Source organism: Oryzias latipes, chromosome 9 (assembly GCF_053564925.1).
Source record: "Oryzias latipes strain Hd-rR chromosome 9, Olatipes_Hd-rR_3.1".
NCBI lineage: Eukaryota > Metazoa > Chordata > Actinopteri > Beloniformes > Adrianichthyidae > Oryzias > Oryzias latipes.
In genome coordinates this window covers 26,109,179-26,130,829 of record NC_136245.1, presented here as the reverse complement: position 1 = coordinate 26,130,829, position 21,651 = coordinate 26,109,179, and the positions used below count along the sequence as shown (strand labels likewise).

General features: G+C 45.1%; 1 protein-coding gene across 1 annotated transcript in view; it reads right to left on the bottom strand.

Moving 5' to 3' along the window:
* LOC101165561 (zinc finger SWIM domain-containing protein 6) overlaps positions 1-20,774 on the bottom strand; it is a 44,176-nt gene extending 23,402 nt beyond the window's left edge. The window contains exon 1 of the mRNA XM_011478983.4: positions 19,209-20,774. Coding sequence (XP_011477285.1) covers positions 19,209-19,641 — 433 coding nt within the window. The 5' untranslated portion in view covers positions 19,642-20,774. The remainder of the gene's footprint in view (positions 1-19,208) is intronic.
* Positions 20,775-21,651: the final 877 nt, after the last annotated feature.

Below are 21,651 nucleotides of genomic sequence, written 5' to 3'. Positions count from 1 at the left end.
CCGCCTGGCCGGTCAGACGGCGGTCGCAATTGAAAAGATCGGCTACGTATCGGAATCAGGCCGGCATACCCAAGTGGCCTGGGTCGCAATTGAAAAGATCGGATCTGTGTCGTTTAGACTGTCATGAAAAGATCGGAATTGGGTTGCATAGGGGCAAAAAAAACGGAATTGGGTCATTTCAGCCTGCAGTGTGAACGTAGCCTAACTCTTTGCTGATTGGCCAGAGTGGTTGTCAAAGAAATGTCGATTCTGACCAACCACTGCTTACTGACAATTCCTGGTTCCAACGTAGCAACATCCATTTCAGGGAAAAAGGCAACTGAATTGACTTCAATTAGTTGGAATCGATAGCAAGTCATTTTCTATAGGTGACGTCACACTCACTCGGTCCAGTTCTCATATGCAGTCAATGAACGTGACAGATCTCAAAACCTAAGTGGAGATCAGGACAAATGGGCTGGTTAAGAAGCAAGTCAAGAAACAGCAAAATGAAGAAACCATGAGAGGCACATCTATCCGCTCAGATTCCCCTCATTTTTTTTAAATCAAATAACCTAATTAGCTCTAGACATACACAGAGAATCACCTAAATCCCATTCTGCCTTAGCAGCACCTTCCTAAGCCAACAGGGACCACCAGCAGAAAACTGAGCGCTAACATGGGATCCTCCTCAGCTTCCACCGAAAGCAGAAAGCCCCACAGAGAGAAAGCTATTGGACTGGAATCCAATCTGTTTGGCTGGATTGAATGAGAAAGCCCAAATGAAAGGGGATCTTAAGTAAAACTGAAGAAAAGCAAGGCTGCAGTGCAGGTCAGGAAAGGGTCGAGAAGCGTTGGGCAACCCCCTGTACACCCTCCTTCCCACCCACAGCCAGAGGAGCATTTCCTGCATTGCAGCTCCTCGAGCTGGCCCTGTTAATGAAGTTACAACAGAAAATGGAAGGCCTTTCAGCATCTTGGAGGGTTGGTCTGTATCCGTGACAATACATGCTCGCCTGTGTGGTCCTATAAGGAAGGAGTCATACGGCGACTATAAACACAGATCAGCGCTCTCGTCTGCAGGAGTCCTTGCTCCAGGCGTGTGCGTGCATGGGTGTGTCCTAGGTGTGGGGCAGGCAGGAATAACACTCCGGAGCTCCAGGGACTGCCATATTTGTATCTTCAACCCACTGGTGGTACGAAAAGGCCTTTTCCTCCCCGGGTGTGTTCTCACCACATTCACACACATGCGCCTGTGTGGCGACGCAGCCTCCATCCCAGTCTGAGTAATTATCCCGACAGACAGAAGTGAGCATAAATTAATGTCTCTTTCGGCTTTTCCCATCAGGGGTCGCCACAGCGAACAAGTCGCATGGTAAACTTGGCAATGTTTTACGCCGGATGCCCTTCCTGACGCAACCTTCTCAAACCGGGCTTGGAACCGGCACAGAGGTGGAGAAGGGAACAGGGAACAGCCTGGAGTCGAACCCTGGTTTCACGGACGGAAGGCGCCGCAAACCAGCACGAGCTAAACCGGCTCCCAGAAGTGAGCATAAATTAATGTTTTGAGTTATTCTATGAATTTCAATGCTTTTACTTCCGCTCAGGATTCTGACAGCAAAATCTGAATGCTAATCATAGAGGTGGCAGAGAAGGCCCCGTCTTTGCACACACGTGTGTGTTTGTGCACTTGTGTGGGTGATTGGAGTTGTCATGAGCTGGTGGTTGAAATGACAGCCGGCTACACGGCTACTGCCATTTATTTGCCATGCGGTACATCAGGAATGACTTGCAATTTTCTAACTATCACTTTCAAAATGGATTCTAATTTTGTTGGATTGCGCCTGTCAGGCAGAGTTGGTGTTGGTGCGACACTGACTGATCCCAAAACGGTGTTCAGAAAACCAGCCAGTACAGCAGGAAAGTTGTGCTTAGATTCAGGGACCGAGACCTCAGAGGAAAGCTTATGGGGACATTAATGATGTCTTATTTGTCTAAACTCATTTTACATCTAGTTAGCCAGTAACTGATTAAAGATCCACTCTGAAGAAAATAGTTTTTGGTGTTTTTAACATGTTTTGTAGCATTTTTCTGATGATAAAGGACTTATATAGAGAAAATTAGACTTAAAATTGCATTTCTAATTATTGCTTTATTCAAATCCCCTTGGGCAAGATCCTTAACGCTACTGCCTACCAGCATGAATGTGCATGAATGATCCCGGTGATGGTCACGAACTGGCAGCCATGCCTCTACCATCACCAAGTATGAATGAAGAGTGATGAACACATTGTAAGCGCTTTGAGCGTCTGGAAAAGTGCAGATCAATAGAATCCATTATTATTATTATTAAAACCTTCTAACCTATATTGCAAAGGTAAAAAAATATATTTATGATGGGTTAAATATCATAATGTATCTTCTCACTGTTATTTAGGCATTTGCAGAACAGTGCCACTAAAGAGAAGTAGGAGAAGTTATGGTTTGGTAATAGAGAAAGAGCTGAACACTAAAATAGACGAAGCAGCGTAGAGGCCCTTTAAGTGAAGTTTTGCATGCATTTAAAAACAAATGTTGAGCATCTGTTTGGTCCTGGTTCAACTTCCCTTTTTTCCCCCGAACAGGTATCTTTCAAAGTAAAAGGCACCAGATAGTCCTGCATTAACTGTACATTATAGTAATCCGTGTGCAGGGTTCATTAGCTTAAATGAAATTCCTGCTGAACGCGTGTAATTAGCACAGGTCTGTCCCGGCAGAGCCTTACATGGAGATCATGGGATTCATGGAAAAGCCATCGTTTGCTGCATTGGGGCTCAGGCGTGACTTCTGTCATAAACCCATGCAGGCGAGGCCTAGCCGCTGTTAAAGGGGGAGGAGTCCGAATTATCACAGCATCACTTTAAAGACCAATTTTGATAAAATTGTTATTTTTTTGGTTTTATTAACATTTTTCTCATGATGCAGGACACATATAAAGAAAATGAGGCTTAAAATTGCATTTCTGAGTATTAGTTTATTCAAATCGTTGTGAATCAGGAGCAGATGCAAAAATGCAGTTGGAAAAAGCTTATAAGTGTGACTTACAACTTACTACAGCAAGCCACAAGCTTCCTGCATCCACTTGTAGACGACTAGATGAATGTAGGTCTTTGCTTTTCTTGTCTGAGCTGGCATCTGGCGCAAAACTGTACGGCTGGATAGTGAAGCCCACAACCCTGAGGCGAATTTCTGATGATTGTTTCGTTTTTTGGGTTTAAAACGGCGTAATCATGATCAAAAGAACACTGGGAATGCTGGTCATAAGATGTTCAGAGTGGGACTATTTTGAATCCACAAAATAAGAGAAAAAGACTTGTAATTTTTGGGTTTGTTTACACGTTTATCAATATCGCTGAAATGACATGACTCTTGTTCAATTTATACTTGATGTTAATTTTTTGGGAGAAAGCAGCTTCAAAAATCTTATTTTGGCACCCAAACTACAAAAAAATGCACTGAAAGCATGAAATAAAGCTAGTAGAGCACACAGAAAAAAGACATCAGGAAAGCTGGGGTGGCTTAAGGCCTAGAATCTGTTTGCATGTGAAAAAAGGACTAAAAGCTCTAGAGTGAAATACTACAGCCCGACTGTGAGCGCACATGTGCAAAAATGTGTTTTCAGCACCACGTTTCCACGCCAGGAAATAACCTTACACTCTTTACCCTTCCCAATTTATTTGGAAAGTCACTCCACCAGACGCAGACACAATTCCAGCCTTTGACACACACGCGTGATGCCTCTGTGCACACATGCATGCATACTGGCTTCAGCGGCTCCCAGCAGTCAGCCTCCGTCTGCTCACAAATAGCCCCTCCTCTTTGCTTTTTTCTCTCTCCAATAACTGACCCCCCCCCCCCCCCCTCCATGACACACACATACACAAAATGTTGCTTAGCCCTAAGCTGACCCGTTGTGTGTACTGACGTCACACAGTAGACAAGGGGAGGCATCATTCCAGACAGACACACATATGCACACACGCACACATATACACACCGCAGCCGAAGGGGAAGCTGCATTCCAGCACAGGCACACAAACACACATCACCACGCCTGGCGGTGGGAAGCTTGGGGAGCGCTCAGCTGTAGCAGGCAGGGGGGGTGGGGGGGGGGGGGGGTGGAGGATGGTGATAGTGCGGGGAGGAAGGCGGAGGGATGGGGAGTGGGGGGGTTGATGGCTCTGAGCCAGTGTTCCTCTGAGCTCAGCACTTCCCCTTTCAGCTCCAGCCAGCCGCCAGTTTGCGTAACGCAGCTCCTGTAGCCATGCTGGCTAGTGTTTAACCCCTTCCCTTCCAGAGTCACTGAGGTCACCCTCGCCACAGCGCCACATCCTGGTGTATGGCCCCGCCCAACATCCCCCAACTTCCCGGTTATCCCACAGATCAGGCTAAACAGAAAAACGATCAGCAATGGTTTAAACGCCTAAACAGATCACGGTGAGTGACCCACATCTTATTCAAGTCCTAAGTCTAAGTAGCAGCGAGCGAGCATGTTAACAGCTGCTCTGACAACCTTAACCCAGATTTTTTTATAGGTTTACATGTCACAAAAGAAATCATGTGAAATGTGACACAGCTTTCCTTTTAGGCTGAAGATCCTCCGATCTCATGTGAACAGGCGTGCCCACTTCACAGACACTTAAGGCCTGGTACGTCAGGCACCTCCGTCCTTAAGAGACACTGTGAGAAAGTGTGACAGCTCACACAAAGCGCTGCAGAAGCAATCCACAATAGCAGAACAGGCAGGGATCTGTGTGTGTGTGTGTGTGTGTGTGTGTGTGTGTTAGGAGGATTCCTCTCACATCTAACATCTCCTGACATACGTCATCCAGCATCCCTCAAAGAGCGCCTGTGTGGAAGCTGTGGCCCTGTCAGAGATCCCGCACGCGCTCTTACAAGACACACCTTCAGCAAAGATAAAACTAAAGCAAACATCACTGAAATGCAACGCTGAGGCTGTGGGCCTCTTCCTGGGAGCGGGCATTACCGGGATGAAGACAAGGGAGGGATGGAAGAAGGGGAGGAGGGGGAGGAAGAGAAAGGTCGACCGTGTCTCTGCTCAATCGACGTGGTCGATTCACTTGCCTGCAGGCTATTCCTGTAAATATTGACGTTGATGTTAGCACCACTCTCTTAAGGATAAGCTAGAAAGCGAGGGGGTTAGATTTACTCGGTGCGAGCTGTTAAGTATCAGAAATCGCAAGCTGCGCTCGGCCTTCTCCAAGTGCATCGAGGAGAGCCGATGAAAGACTGTCAGGGCGAGGAGCTGCAACCACATAAGGGAACTGAGCTCTCTCGCTAGGTTTCCAGCTTTCACTCCTCGCCCTCTCTGGATGGTTAAGGTTTCCACTTCCAAGCTAAAAGCGGGCAGATGACATCAAAACCTTCAGAGATGCCCATTTCCCAGAAACAGCTCTTATTTCATGTAAATAGCCGCCTTTCATGGGCTACATTGAGATAAATTGCACCCTGCTGGACAAAGGGGAGACAATATTCCCCCCTCTTTTGTTGTCATCTGTATCTGTTGCCATGACAACACATATCTGCCCAGAGTGATCCTGTATGTGCATGTGCGTGTTTGCATTCATGGGTTGTATTTGTGGGGGCACACAGCATGCATGCATGTGGACAAACACAGAGAGGCACAAAGTAAAGCGAGCAGGTCTGCACACATTCGAAACAAAAACACAAATATCTCACTGGTTCTCTGTCAAACACATGCAACACCCAGCCAAGCAAAAGCTAACAGATAACAGCAAAAACAAAATAATAGACAGAGAGAGAGAGAGAGAAATCAAGGTTAGCCTTCTTTTCTAAATTCAGTAGCTTTGTAGGAGGCAGTAGAATTTTATTATTCATTGCCAACTCAATAGAAAAAGAAAAACTAATCCAAGTGTGACAAAACTCCTTCCAAAAACATCTAGAGGTTCCCGTCCAGCCGGAGGGGAATTAACCTGCAGCAAGGAGGCGGTGATGCTTGAACTAATTTAAAGTAGGTCAAAGAATCACCGCTATCCTTTCAACTTTATGAAGAAATGCGAATGGATTTTCCGCCCATATAGATTAATTGATCTAACTAGAGAATAAAGCATTACTTTTATATGGGATGCCATGTATGCCAGAGGGGAAGGCAGGGCTAATGTTTAGAAACCACTGAGGAGGGTGAAAGGCTCAGCTGAGGGGGCACTTTTTCCTGCACCACTGCAACTCCATCAGGAGACTCAGAGTCCTGCATATTAATCATGAGGACAGAGGGGATATGTTTGCCTGTGTGTGAAAGAATCACCTCCTGTGGGCAAGTCAGCATTCACCCATGAAGTAGGTCATTGAAATTTGCCCAAATTAGGTCAGTGGCAGTCAATGGGTGCCATCCTGAATGAGAGGAAGGCAGAGAGGAGGAGGGAGGGACGGACCAAAAGCCTGCATGGTTAGGAGAGTGGAACCAAGCAGCTTACTTCATCTTAGCTCTTTACACTTAGTTAATTAAGGTTGCACTGGTCTGCACAAAACACACACACCAAGTTCAGTCCAAATCGAGGCTCATTGCTGTTTTTCTACTCTAAACACCCAATCGGGACGTTTATTCCGACCTTTAACAGACCCACTTCAATGAAAATTGTGTATTTGGTGTTTTTAACAAGTTCTTTTGGCGTTTTTCTTATGATGGAGGACAAAATAAATTATTATCAAAATGGCATTTTCTGCGAAAAAATGCTGTTTGAAAAAGGCTATAGTAAGTGCTACAATCTGCTCCACTCCATTTCAATGCATCTACTTGAAGGAAGAAAAAAAAAGATCCATGTGCGTCTTCGTTTTCCTCGTCCGAGCTGGCATCTGGCTCAAAACTGTACGACTGGATAGCTCCAATGTTTTTGTCATTTTATTTTTGGGTTGTAAGCGGCTGTAAGCTAGCGGGGGAACTTGTAAACAGATGAATTATGGGAAATGGTGGCAGCCTTTCTCCACCTCAACAATCCCGCCCACAAGTCAGAGGTGATTTTGGCTAAATACGGCATCATTTTAATTAAAGGACCACTGGGAAGGCTTTACAATAGATCAAGATGATTGGAGTGGGACTTTAAAAGCAGTCCGACTTGGTAGCAGTTCTTACGCTTCACCATCCCTGTAAAAAAGCCTCACACCCCCTTTCTCCTTTATTCTTTTTACCCTGTTTATTGTAAGGAATCTACAATGGGGGAAGGATTCTAGTGGCAAAAGAATTTTTGAAGCCTGTGTCACCCTGTCATTTTCTTTCATTGTCCTTCATCTGCCAATCAGTGTGCAAAAAAAAAAATGTCAATCCAAAGGAACTTTTGTTGCTTCCCAATATCCACTGCACACACACACTAAAAAACATAGAAACAATAAAGAAGGTAAAAGGGAGAGAATCTGGGCCTAGGGGAGAAGGGAGCTAAATATTCAGAGCGTATTTGCAAGGGTTTTCACAGAGGAATTTGATGAGGTTCTGCTTGTACAGTCTGGGCTCCCTTGCCCCCGTTCCAATCATAAGAAATGTGCATCCCAGCGTAGCTGTGGGGCACACTCTAAACTTCAGTCTGTCAGCTTTAAGTCACTCATTTCAGACCAGTCACACGTCAGACAGTAGGAAGAGCTCTGACATGTGTCTTTTGTGCGCAACGTCTGTTCACAAGAGTGATGGAGAAACCTGGGCCTGCACCTAATCATCCGAGCCTGCACCCTTGTGCTGACAGCAAAAAGAGGTTGGGGGGGAGGGAGGGACACTGGCTCTCTTCTCTGGGCAACGATCAAACTTGAGCTCCTGGCTTGTCTGGAGATGTGACAAGGCCCATTTCCCCTTTCACTGCTTTTCCCCCATCCTCCCCCTGCTGCCAATCATGTGTCATATGCTTCACACTCTCGCCAGATGCACGCTTCTGTCTGCTGAGCTTATGTGTTTGCGCCCAGCATCGAGCATGTCTATGAAAGTTGAAGGGATGCAAAGAAACGGGAGGACAGTGTACAAAAAAGTGAAGACATATGCAGCCAGAAAGCATCGCGGGGATTGTTGAGCCAGAACTGACCAAATATAAAGGCTGAGTGCTGCTTAGAGTAAAGTGAGCCACAATGAGTTACAGTGACTAATACTAGTAGCCAGAGAGAAAGATGCCTGGCTACAGAGGCTGGGTTTTGGAGCCAGGGAACTGAATTGCGGCCAAACGGAATGAGGCCTTAGTCCAAATATGTTGGGATGTTACCAAAGCCCCAGCAAAAGGCTGTTAGAGCATGGAGGAGGGAGGCAGGGCAGCAAGTAAGTGGGCAAAAAGTACAAGGTGAGAGAAAAGAAAAAGAGAGGGTAGGCTTCTATAAAGAAAGGGTTTTGAGGCTTTTCAGTCACAAAGGGGGGGGATAGAGAGGGCTGCTTTGAGAAAACTGCTGAGAGTCAGGAAGAGCTGGAGCTCAGGCTGAGAGGCTTGGGCCAGGACTGAGTTGGGGCTGCAGAGAGTGAAGCCAAGGCTGGAGGCCAGACGAGGGAGGAATGGAGTGGAGGGAGCGGAGAGTTGGAGGAGGCCGTGGCAGAGCTGGGACTAAGGGCAGGGGCCCCATCTTTAGATTTAGTCAGCTGTTCTCCTGGCCAGCAGCTGGAAGAACAGAAGAGGGAAGGGAGGAAGCGCAAACAGAGAATTTCAGCTGGTAAAGTGGGAGGTGACGGGGAAGACAGGATGGTGGAGGTTTGGAAAGAGGACAGTGGAAAAGCCATTAGATTCCTATGAGAGAGAAAACAGCGCTGAGAGCAGACAGACTGACAGAAGGTGGTTATGGCTGGGCTTTGACCACACTTCCTCCCTAAATCATTTCTCTTTCTCCCTTCCACCTTCATTCTCCGTCAATGTTAAGCCATCCTCTATAGCTCTAACAGCCTTTTCAACCAGTAATGCCTCAACAACAGCCCCGCTATTCATTATGCATGAACTGCAGGCACAGCACTAAGCACACGCACCAAGATCCAGAACAGGTAATCCACAGTGAAGTATAGAAAGATCACACATAGACTGGAAAAGCAAGGTCTGCTGCTTGTGGTACACTGAGCGACAGTTGGTCAGAAGAAAGACATAAGAAGGTGAAATAACAATGTCTTTTAAAATGAACACACACACATAGTTTCCATAAAAGCAGAGAAATGAGATTTAAAGTAGGGTAGAAGAGACAAGAGGTGAGGGTTCACCATGGGGCAAGCAGCAACTGCTAGCAAAGCACTTCGCAGCCTATTATATTCCATTCAGATGGACCGGGGCGGCGCGGATAAAAGCATTTAGTCTGTGCCTTGGTGAATGACTCAGCACTAGGATGCTTCACAGGTGGACCCCCTCATAAGTGCATGATGCATGTCAATATGGTAACTCACAAGTGCAAAAAGATACTCCTGCATGTCAACCTTGCAGTTTGTCCTCATCCTTTACATCATTCGGTCCACCTCAACCTTTTAACCCTTTGTGCAACTTCATTTTTTGCTACCAGGTGCTTAAGAATGTACTAAATGTAGCCCATGGTGTTCACACTCGACAAACAGGGAGGGGCTTCTTCTTCTTTTACGTTTTCTACTGTTTATTAGCGCATGTCCACCACCTAAAGGTTCGAAGAAGCTTGGTGCGAGATGTTGCAAATCTTACTCCAGGCTTTTTCTTTCACAGCTCAATTCCTATACATAAAGACTTGGTGTCATATAATTCCAGACGAACACAAACCGCATTTCTCCTACATGATCAATGTTCAAACGGTTGGCGCCTCAGTGACTTAAAAGGGATGCCATGTATAAGTCACTATCAAATCCAAGTCACTGATTAGTCAAATGTCAACGTGGTTTAAAGTTCAATGACCGCACATTTTGTACACGGAAGCCCGAAACCCGCATTTACGTATGTTCATATAGACTTTTCATTGGACGTGGCCACTTGAACACGCGTTGCTGACGGCAGTGTGAACGTAGCTTTAGACTTTGTCAGGACAGAAATTAATTAGGGAAAAAAAAACAAAAAACGTAACCACTTTCAGAGCACACAGACCTATCTTTAAAATTAGGTTTGAGTATTGCTCTGTTAATCCTCTTCCCCTCTTTTCTTTTCCTCTCATTTACTGTTGTTGTGGTAGACAGCCCCCCCTCCTTTGTCTCCTCCTTCTATTGCTTCCTCTCCATCACTCTTGTCTCTACCTCCACCCATCTGCCCTTTCCTTTTCGTTCTACCTCTCTGCAGCTTCATCCTCCCCTCGGAGGTGGTTAATGGCACCGGGATCCAGCGTGGAATATAGATCAGTGTGAGATGGATGGGGCACCAGGAGCTCCGTCCAGTCCCGTAGGTCCCAGACCAAAGATTAACTAAATATTAGCTGACAGGAAGAGAGAGGCAGGGACACAGCTGCAGCTGCCAGTGCCACTGCTGGCAGAAAAAAAACTGCAGAGGCTGTTTTTAACCCCATTCGCTCTTGGGAAGAGAGACAGACCCCTGCCATCAACACACGAAAGGCAAAAATACACAAACTCATTTGGGCAAACATAATGCCATGGATGCACATGCTATCAAAGCACTGGGGGAGAAGAAGTCAACTAATCACATTCTTCCTCTCCATCCCCCTGCCCTGCCAAGGCGGATGGCAGGAGAGGTGGTGGTGGTGGTGGGGGGGGGTGAAAGAATAAATCTTTATTAGGCAATGTGTCCCTGCTTTATCGATCGCTTGGCTCCTTCCCTCCCCTTTTCTCACTCAGCCCCCACTCTTTCCATCCCCTCCTTTTGTTATTTCAGGCGTGTGTCTGCCATCCAGTTCAATTGAGTCAGGGTGTACATCAGAGAGGACCATTACCCATGTCTCCCTGGGCTGGGGCTGTCACTGTGTGTGTGGGAGGTATGGGGTGAAGCGATTCAGCCACCCAGGAGGGACAGCAAGCCGGTTAACGGCTAGCCAGACAGACAGATAGTGGGATTTGGGCAAGAATGAAGACAGACAAGGCAGAAGGAACACACAGTGGCAGACAGTCACTCGCAACAGTGCCAACTTTTAACAGCAAAGATGCTATAAGTAGCCCTGAAGATGAACTTCAGGCCCACTCTTCTACGAGTTATAGAGAAACATCTGACAATGAAAGCTCAAAAATACAAGCCTCCATAATGTGATGAAACATTAAAAGTATATCTCATCAAGAACTGAAACTTTAATATAAAAGCGTTTGGCAGCAGATGGGTTTCTGAAAAGCATGCCATGCTGAACTCCAGGTCCCGGGAAAACATAAAAACTGCAAATGATTTAACAACTTCAAGGAAAGATGCCACAGGAAATAGGCCAAGTCTTGTTTCTCTCATAATTCTACACAGTAAACACAGCTTCTAAATGTAGAAACAGTGATAACCCCGGAGGTTTGGATGCAGACTGCTAGCATTGAGCGTGGCACAGACAGCAGAAGTTAGCAAAACAGCTAGCCTTCCTCTTCTTCTTCTAAACTCTGGAAAGAGGGCAGGAAAAGCAGGCGTTAGTTTGAGCAACAGCAAAAAAAAAAAGAATAAAATAGAAAAAAAAATGTCCTTCAAGGCAAAACTCTTTAGAGAGGCAAACTGCATTCCTGCAGCAAATAAAAGCCTAGCCTTCCTTCCTTTAAATCACTTCTGTTCTCTTTGTTTCTCTCATGCCGGGAGAGCCTTTCTAACTTTATTCAGCCCTGCTCTGCCTCAGAGCAATGAATGCATATCTCACATGCCACACAGCCACGACATCACTGGACTGAGAGGCACCTTGAACCCGAAGGACCTCCTCCACGACAATACACTTGAGCTTTATGGTAGAGATGATAGAAAGGGATAAAGCCCTCCTATCACCCTGGCTTGGATTCTAGATTCTCCTTCAAAAGATTAGATACATGATCTATCTTAATTTTCAAGTCAGAGTTGTTTTGGGTTTTTTTTAGCCCATGCAAAGGGATCTCCTTTAGCTCTGAGCTGTTCATTGTGAAACCATAATGTAAGCATGGGCCCTTTATTTTCCCCACAAGTTGAGCAATCAGGCATGAGAGGGGCTGTCTGACCAGAATGACCTCTGACTTCAGCAATTCCCTAAGGGTTAAGTGAAGAGGTCACCACTGGGCCACTTCAATAAAGGAAGAAGGGCCAGTCAATGAGTGAGCACCTCTGTCGCTCTGCACGGGAGTGTTTAAGAGGGGTCAGTGACAGGTAAAACCTTTTTCTGGTGTTTATTCCAAGGCGCCTACGGGATGGCCCCTTGGCAATATGTGTCTTAAAGGAGGGGTGCAAGTGTGCGTGCATCCACGAAGGGAAATACGATACCGTGTGAATGATGACAGACGGGAATGTCATCCACTCTCTTATCATTAACAGCTCACCTTTATTCCGCCTGACACACTGCCATAAACACCCTCACTGAGCCATTACCAAACAAAGACGTACACCCACATGTTCATATCCTCAGACAGATAAAAGACGCCATGAGAATGTATCTTTACTTTACAAGGCTGTGCATCTAGTTGGAGGAGTTTGTCCAGAATGCAACTCAGTAAAGGCAATCCACCCAAGTGTGGATAATGTGGTTCATTTATATCAAAGAATGCCAAGAATCTTTTATAGACATATTAAAATGAATGCTTTAAATAACACAAAGCTTTCAAAGTAACATAGTCTTGTGATTTCACATTAACTGTTTTGGGCTGAACCAAAGCTGTCTGCCTTCTGGGGTGAAACAGCTGTTGACCAAACTATAGACTTTTCAGTCGTAATACAGAAAGTATTAGCATAGTTTTGCTTCAAGCTGTTAAATATATTCATATATGTAAGGCTTGTGGAGACACTGAACTTCTGCTGCAGGCAGAGCATTGGTCTGCTTTGTGCTTATTTCAGCAGCTCATTGGTGCAAAGGAGAATTTATTAAAAATAGCATGAATCAGACAACAGAACGCTGAGCACCGCATTCCTCTGTTGTTGTGATTATTGCTAAATCGAAGAGAGAGCAGTGGCTGGTAATAAAAGTCATTTAAAAAATTGTAGGGAGGAGGAGAAATCCTTTTAATAGGGGCTTTGTCATTGTGGACCCAAAGCTTGTTTTGTCTTCTGTTCCTGTTTTAGGCTCGGCCACTGAAGAAAGACTTTAAGAACCAAATGTTCCGTGGAACCGGGTATGAATTCCTAGACAGAGTCTGCCAGGCCATGGGCTTTACTGACGCACTCCTAACTGCCACAGTCTGGGACAGGAGACAAGGCAAAGTGGAGCGGAGACTGAAGCAGACATGGCAAACCTCATCTGGAACTTTATGACTTTAGCTGGTTTATTTAAACAATGGCCAACGCAGACCAAGCTTCTTCTGTGTAGCACATATAATGCGTATCATTTTTAAAAGGTTTTTCTTTCTTTTTTGGGGGGCGTTGGGTTAAAAATCCTGGCAATGTTGCCAATTTGGGGGGAAAATGATTTAAGACGAGAAGGGACGAGACGACTATTTCCAGAACTAGGAATAGGGCTGGTATATAAGCAGGATGCAGTAAGGTGGATAAAATTGAGGGGGAAAAGCCACACAAAATGCCTTCCTTACTTAAGCTGCCAGGACTGTCCAACGGTACATCTTTGAGTAAAATATTGGATATCTAAAAGCTAAGTATACAGGATGGAACATTGCTGACTGCAGGACATTATGGTTTATGGTGGAAAATTACTTGTCCAAAGGCACATCTGACACTATGGCTGGTTAGTTTGGAGCTACGGAAGAGACAAGAACAATGGTCCGATGGAAAAGTAAACTACTATTTCAACTTATCAGGTGGAAGGTTTCACTGTCAGTTAGAATTTCATTTATAGTTTGCTTAGTTTGTTGGGAAAAATCATAGAGAAAAGTGCTTTGGGTTCACTACTTGCCGGCAATTACGGGTATACCTTAATTGGATTCTGGATCTTTTAAGAGTGCAACCTCAGCACCGTTATTGGGAATGCCAGATATGATTTGGTAAAGTCGTGTTGTTTAAAAAAAAAAAACCCTGTCTGTGATTTACTGAAAATAATAAAAGCCATACAGTTTATATAGCAAAACCCATTAAACTGCAAGGCCACACAGAAAGAGAGACCAAGTTAGTGTTTCCATTACACACAAGCTGAAAGGTATCCTATCGTCTTTCCATTTCGCCGTGATGGGACAAAGCCCTGGAATCTCTCAGACACACACAGCTGAACAGAGAGGCTACTTTCTCATATGACTCTTCACATGCATGCTGCTGCTGCCCCTCGCCCTTGGACAGCCAGATGTTTACATTTGCTCTGGGCTCAGCCATGTTTCCATGACGATACAAGCAGAGTTATTCACATGCCTAGGGGTAGGCCTAAGGCACCACATAGTGGATCATTGCTCCATCAAAAAACCCCACATTGGAGTTTTGTTTACAGATGGCATATGTTTGCCTAATTTTGTGATTCACTTTGACCTCTGACCCATCTAAATATAGAATATCCTTGCTTTAAATTAAACACACTGATACTTTCTAGGGCTCTAGTTGTATCTGTACATCTGCTTGATCTATTCTACAAGTAAAGGCTCTCCACAACTACTTGGTTTCCCATACCTCTGAGCCTTTTTGGAAGCATTCAGTCTCCTTGTATTTGGTGGTAAGTGTGTGGGCTCATTCTCAATGGGCATTATAAAAAGATAAAGGAACTGACTAACCTAACAGGAAAATAAAACCAGAACCACCCACATAAAAAGACACAGCCCACACACAAACAAAAAGAATTAGCCCCCACTCGTCAAAAACTCAGGGGAGCCTGGCAGTAAAGTACAAACGACATGCTGATGCAAGATATAGGTTTTAATCGTAAAGTCATCGTCTCGGACAAGATGCCTGAAATGTCAATGTGGGTCCTGAAGATGCCTTTGATTGCAAGTGCACATTTCTGCAAGGCATTAAGCCCACTGCTTTGTCAAACAAACAAACTTGCTAGTGTACACAGATGTTTTATTGGTGTGTCTTGTGCATTGTTGCATGTAAGATAGCCAGAGTTCCGTCTGAGTAATAGACCAATACCACACAATATTTACAGTAAACCTAACAGGTCAAGAAAATAAAGTTGATTTTGACGGACGAACAAATCGGCATTTGTCAGGACTTTCTCCGTCTGTGTTTCAGTAACAAAGAGTAAAATCAAAATACAGGGAAACACCCAGCTGATAGTTATTTCTGCCTTTCATTGACACCATGATAAAGAGGGAGGGAGAGAGAGAGTAGATGACGCAGAAACCTAATTAAGATTCTCCAGAGCATGAACAAATTAACCTGAGTTATGGGGATGCAGACACAAAAGACAGACACACACATTTGCATGCACACACACAAATTTGTATCTGAAATAGGTGAAGCCGAGGCGGATGACATTCACACTCAAATAGGCATGACTGTCATGGACATTCAGTGATATTTCAGGCTGAGCAAAAGGAAAGTATTTCAGGCCATCTAGCTTAACATCACCGCCGTGGAAAATACAGCAGGATAGGCTACAGAATACACAAATTGAATTCAAAACAGCCTTGAAGTATTCATCTCGTCAGTCAAATTTGGGACAGCAGCATCTTAAAATGACATGTGGTCTCATGTGAAATATTAGCGTAACGAGGTGAACGGGATAAATGGATTGAAGCATGTAGCCTATGCTAATGAAACTGCAGAGAGCAACATATGCCAGGCAAGAGCATGGCACTCCTTGGGGACATGGGCTTATGGTAACAGGATGGTAAGAGTTAGGTGGTGCTGGGTGATTTGTTTATTTTGTGTGTGCTATTGGTGGATACATCCCTGTGAGGCCGTACGCAGAGGTTAAGTAATATGAAGGTAAAGGATCAAAGGGGGAGGAGTAGGACTGTCCATAGCCTGAATAAATGAGACAAAAGGGGGACGAACTTGACCCAGTCTGGAGTACTATAACAGGAAGGGGAGGTAATGAAGTGCAAACATGCTTTGTCATGCCAGGCAAGAGCCATAGGATTAGAATTCTATAATTAGAGGCCGGGGCTCCATAATACAAGCCCTTCTTTCAGCTTGATGAGTTGCTGCGTCTAAATTACATGGGGAGGGGTCAGAACAGATGCTGTGATCAGAAGCAGCAGGACGAGAAGTTTCCTATATCTGTGGATGATGCAAAAGGTATCAATCAAAAGGTAATGGAAAGGGAACTTGGCATACCTGTGAGATCGACTGGCATTTATGTGTTCATCATGTGATAATGTTTTGTGGTGGACTTGTGGGCATTTGTCCAACGAAAGCGAACTTTTAAATGTCCGTATTTGCAGTTTTTAAACACATTTTCGTACATGGCTTGTGTGCACGTGTTAAAGTTCCAATCATTTGTAATTCTATTTTAAAAGCTATGATGCCATTTTTAGGCAAAATCAAAACATCTGTGTCATTTTCTAGGACATAGTTTCAGCAGAGTGGCAGGATTTCATTCGAAATTCGCCTCTGGGTTGTGGGTGGGATTAAGCCTTTCCTGACTTTCCATCATCTGTGGAACAAAAATGGCGAGCAATATCAGAGCTATCCAGCCATACATTTTTAAGCAAGATCCCATCTCGGACAAAGACACGAAGACATTAATGGATCTGTTTGTCTGCAAGTGGTTGCATTGGAATGGAGCGGAGCAGGGAGCTTGTGGCACGCCGACTGTAGCACCTATGTCACCGCTACAGGCTTTTCCAACCTGTATTTTTTGTCTGCTTCTGACGATTTCAATTAAGGAATATTCAGAAATGCAAATTTAATCCCCATTTTCCTCTATGTCCATCATCATGACAAAAACACTTTAAGAACATGTTACTAACACCGGAAACACGATTTTCATTTAAGATGCAACCTTTGTCAAAAGAATTTCCGTAGTGGTCTGGTTGTATGATGAGTGGATTGAAGGCAAAAGCCGGGCTGTATAACCCTGTTATAACTGTCGACCAATGGTCTGCAGGATAACACTTGCACTCATATGTGCATATTTATCCCAACGGCTGGCATTGGAACAGATGAGCTCGCATGGGAGAAGGAACAAGCCATCCATCTCACTCCCTTTCCATTTCTGCGCTTCATTCTTTACTTTCACACATTCCCTTCACTTGCAATCACCATTTCAATGCCTCTTGCCTCCTTTGCATCTTCCACCCACATTTTCCCTCTAGGCTTCCCTTCTTTTTCTTGATATCACCCTATCTATTGCTCTTCCCCTGAAATGCCATCCCCCTGTTTCTAACTTTCGCAGCCCTGATGTATGGAGAGAGATGAAGGAAACAAGGGGAAAAAAAGGAAAGGCATGTGATTAATGTCTTTGAGGAAAAGATAAATAATCACAGGAGACTGGGGGCTGGTAGTTGGCCTTAGGGGAGTAAATATGGAGAGTTTTATAGCTGCTCACTTGGGAGAGAGGGAGGTAGAGGAATAGATGGGAGGGAAAGCAAAGGAAAACGGCGACAACAGAGTCATTCAAGTATATTAGCTTTTCTCATACATAATAACCTCCTCATCGCTTCCACTGCGCTACTGTCTTTCATCATCAACACTGAATCCCATCCTGCTGACAGCACATGGACTGCAGCACACAAAGCCACGCATGCACGTTCACGTGCACACATACACACTCTGACAATCACCCTGCACTTTTTTTTCCAGGCCAGACCAACGATATGGGCCAATACATGTGGAGTGTGATGTGGTTGACAGCCCCTCCCCCCCCCCCCCCCCCTCTCCCAAGCTGCCCTGCTTTTAAGCACTCATCCTCCAGTGGGCCGCCTGTCCCCTGGAGTAGATTGCATCTTTTATTTATCATTTGCTTTCCTTGGCTTTATCTTCCCCAGCACAGAAAGAACGAAAAAAAAGTGAAAATTGCAATCAGCATAACATGCCCTCCTCCCCCTGCTATGTATTCGCTTGTCATTCTCCACTCTCTGTGAGCATGCGGGATGAGACTGACAGCCCATGCAGACGAAGACACATACAGAAGCATGCACAATCCCCCTCTTATCAAACCTCCCCATGCACACACTGGCACACATACTTTTCCACACACACAAAGCCTCAAAACAGACACAGAAAGTGACACCGTTAACCATTTTGTTGCCTTTCGAGCACACGAACCCGGTCACGGACACTGCCCGTTTCTTTTTCTATCAATATTTCCCATCACCCCCAGGCTGTGTGCTTAGCTTAACGAAACCCTCAAAAGAGTGAGCACATAAAATTCGCCTAAAGCTGGAGAATTGGGTAAACAGGCCAGAGAGGGAGGGAGAGCTCCCTGCCTGTCTGCCTGCCTGCTCCATGGCTACTATTGTGCACTGCACATTCTCTGAGCCCACAAGAGCTGAAGCCATCTCCACACAGATTCTTTTGGGGGGGGAGGAAGATAGTAAGCCAAGAAGTGAGGGAGGAAGGGGGAACAAGGGAGAGGGATGGAGAGGGTGAAGGGAGGAAGGAAGGAGGGAGGGTGGAGGAAGATCATGCATAAAATCTTGTTTGCGGAATGCATTAAGATTCAGATGGACTGGGGAGGGTAATGGGATTAGAATCCTGAACCCTTTCCAAGGGTGGGGAGTCGGATTGACAGCTGAGTCTATTGCACTGACGAAAGCAGTGAAATATTGGAGCTCTGGCAAAGAGGCAAGCAGGGGGTTGCAGAGTCTGGAGCACCTTTTTTGTTTGTTTGTGCATATAACATACACAGTCAAAAAATAAAATGCATCTTTGTCACGAGGCCTGGGCACTTCTGCAGAAAGCTTTCTCACAAAGGTGTTTGGCAAACAAAATAGAAGCACTGTGGCTTTAAATCACCGTCCCTCCCACCCTTTCTAAATATCGTCTATTTAGCCAGCGGTGAAAAGATATAGGGGGCTTTTGTCTGCGTTACCCAGTGGTGGGGGCACGAAGAGCTGGAAAGACACAAAAATAGGAACAAAGTGCTAAGCTTCCCAATTGGAATAGCTCTGGGCCATTCAGTGCCCCCAGCTCAGTGGGCAAAAACAAGAAGAAGTGAGCTACTATTACGGGCTTATCTGAAAATAGGCTGTTCTCACACAACCATAGGCTGCTCTGCATTGATTTCCATCCAGCAGGAAGGCAAACACAGCCCCCTTTATCGGTGAGGTGAATGCAAACAGCCGAAGTGGTGTGTTTTGTTTACTGCAGGCTGTTTTCCTGCATTGTTGTAACGCTATACAGTCCACTCACCGACTTGTAATACGTTGTCCACCCAGCCACTCTCCAACAGAGTGACACCCCGTAGGAAAGGCAGCTGGGTCTCATCATTGTTGTCCCCGCTAGTTCCACTTTCCTCTCCTCCGGCGTTGAAAGAAGAATACATACAGATCTCCTTTTCGCTTCTAGGAAATGACCAGTATACGATCCTCCGCTGGACGGGCTCCGGGATCCTCTCGAAGCGCTCCTCCACCCGCTGAAACGGCCACTTCTCCGCGACTCGACGTGCCGCGATGTCGAGCAGCGACTCGGGGTTGTGCGTTTTTCCGTTCCCAGAGCCTCCCGGAGCGGAGCCCGTACCGCCACACAGGACCCCTCCAGCCCGCTGCCCCTGCCTGCATGCCGAGTTATAGCCGGGCCGCCAGCAGTGCCGCTTGGCCGGGGGCTGCTGGACTCGCTCATCCATGTTCGCACCGCTTCCAACCTGAAGCGCAGCTCCTCTCCGATCATATAAACAGGATAAGGAAGAGAAAAGGGCAATCTCGCACCGATTGTTTGCCGTACATGGACGGACTTTCCTTATTTGGAAATGTGGGCGGCGCCTGTGAGTTCCGTGAAGTCCTTTGTGTTGTCAAAGTAACGAGGATGGGCGGGCTCCTGGAACGCAGCCAGCGCACGAGTGGCGCTATAAAAGGAACTGGAGGCGGAATTCCCGAACGTCGGCAAATCCTTTGTGAAGCCGATTGGGAGCAGGAGGGCGGAGCCCCGGCGGCCGACAGCCTTTGAAGTTCCCTTCTTATTTGAGTTTAAAGGCGGGGACTTAATCCAGGGGCGGCCTTGTAGTTTCCCACAGGGGTAAGGGGGGCAAGAAAACCTTTTTTTTCTTCTTCTTTGGAGCCTAAGCTACCACCCCAGGCTCCAGCTTCTTCAATAACAACATCATAGTTGTTTTTTAAGCTTAGGTCTGAAAGAAGTTTTAGCTGTCAGGAAGGGAAAGGCCGTGGGAGGAGAAAGAAGATATGCAGCAGGGCATATCTTCCAAAGTCACATCAGTCATTTTGGTTAAGCTGTTTAGCTCACTATTGCCAAATGCAGCATTCCTTTTGTTTATTCAAGCACTATAAAAAACAGACAATTTGTCTTTTATTTGTCTTTAGGACTTATACACTCTTTGTGAAATATTTCACATAAACGATTTTAAGAGGCATATTTTTCTGGAATTCTTTTTTTTTTTTTAAAAACTGAATTAATATGAATTCAAATTCTACTTGTGCTGTTTTTAGGCAAAAAAGAAAAACTGTAATTTTCTAAAACAGTTTCTGCAGAGGGGCAGTATTTCATTAGAAATTCACAGTCCCGCCCACAAGAGAGCAACCCCGCCCCCTTCCCATCATCCATCTGTTTAGGTGCTCTCCGCTAGCTTAAAGCCCCCCAATTTTGCGGCAAATGCCAGCTCGGACGGGGAAAACAAAGACACACCATGGATAATAGAACTTGTGGTTTGCCATAGTAGCTTCTATGTCATACTTAAAAGCTTTTTCTATTGGCATGTTTTCATCTTCTCCTGATTCACAATGATTTGAATAAAGAAATACTCAGAACTGCAATTTGTACTTAATTTTTCTGATATAGAATAAGTCATCAATCATGAGAAAAAGGCCAAAAGAACATGCTAGAATCACCAAACACTGCTAATTTCCTAATTAGTGAGAAGTCAGTTAAGATAAATAGTAAATAGTAATAAAGTTTCATGTAAAAAAATGTTTATAAATGATTTATTATGTGATTTTCTGCAGATATGAACAATGAAATATGTCTCAACCCACTTTTATTTCAACTAGCTTTACAGCTTCATTGGTTGCTCACATAATTACTCTGCTATAAGAACCCAGTTTTTAGCTTGTTTTGATCAATTTCTGTTACAAATAATTAACCAATCATGAACTTTAGTTTTGTCTGAAACATTTTTTTTCCTGTTGCAGTAACTGGTACTCAAATGCGTGGAGCTTGTTAACATAACTCTTGTGAGTCTTTTCTTTTACTTTTTTGTGGGCATTGTCTGCCAACAATGTCCATCCTTAGTTGTGGCAGAGAAGTGGAGCCTCACATCTATAGGAGAAAAATACTCATCAGGGGTTTGGGTGTGGTGAAATTCCCACATCCCTATACTGCCTTCTTTCCTTTGCCATAGCACAAGCTAATGTTTATGTGGGGGGAGCCAGCAGTCTGGAGACAATTCCCTTAATTTTCAACAAAAATTGCTGGTTAACCAGAATGGGTGTTTACAATGCATCTGTCCACTGCATGTGTTCACAGCTGCCCCTCTCCCTCATGTGAGAAAGTCTAAAAGGCTGGCCTTTGAACTGTTCTGAAAGTGATCCATGCAGTATAGACAGAGCAGATGTGGCCTAACCTGATTTTGGTTTCAATGCGTCCCCATAGGAAGTTCACAAAGCCAGCAGGTCCTTCTTTGTTA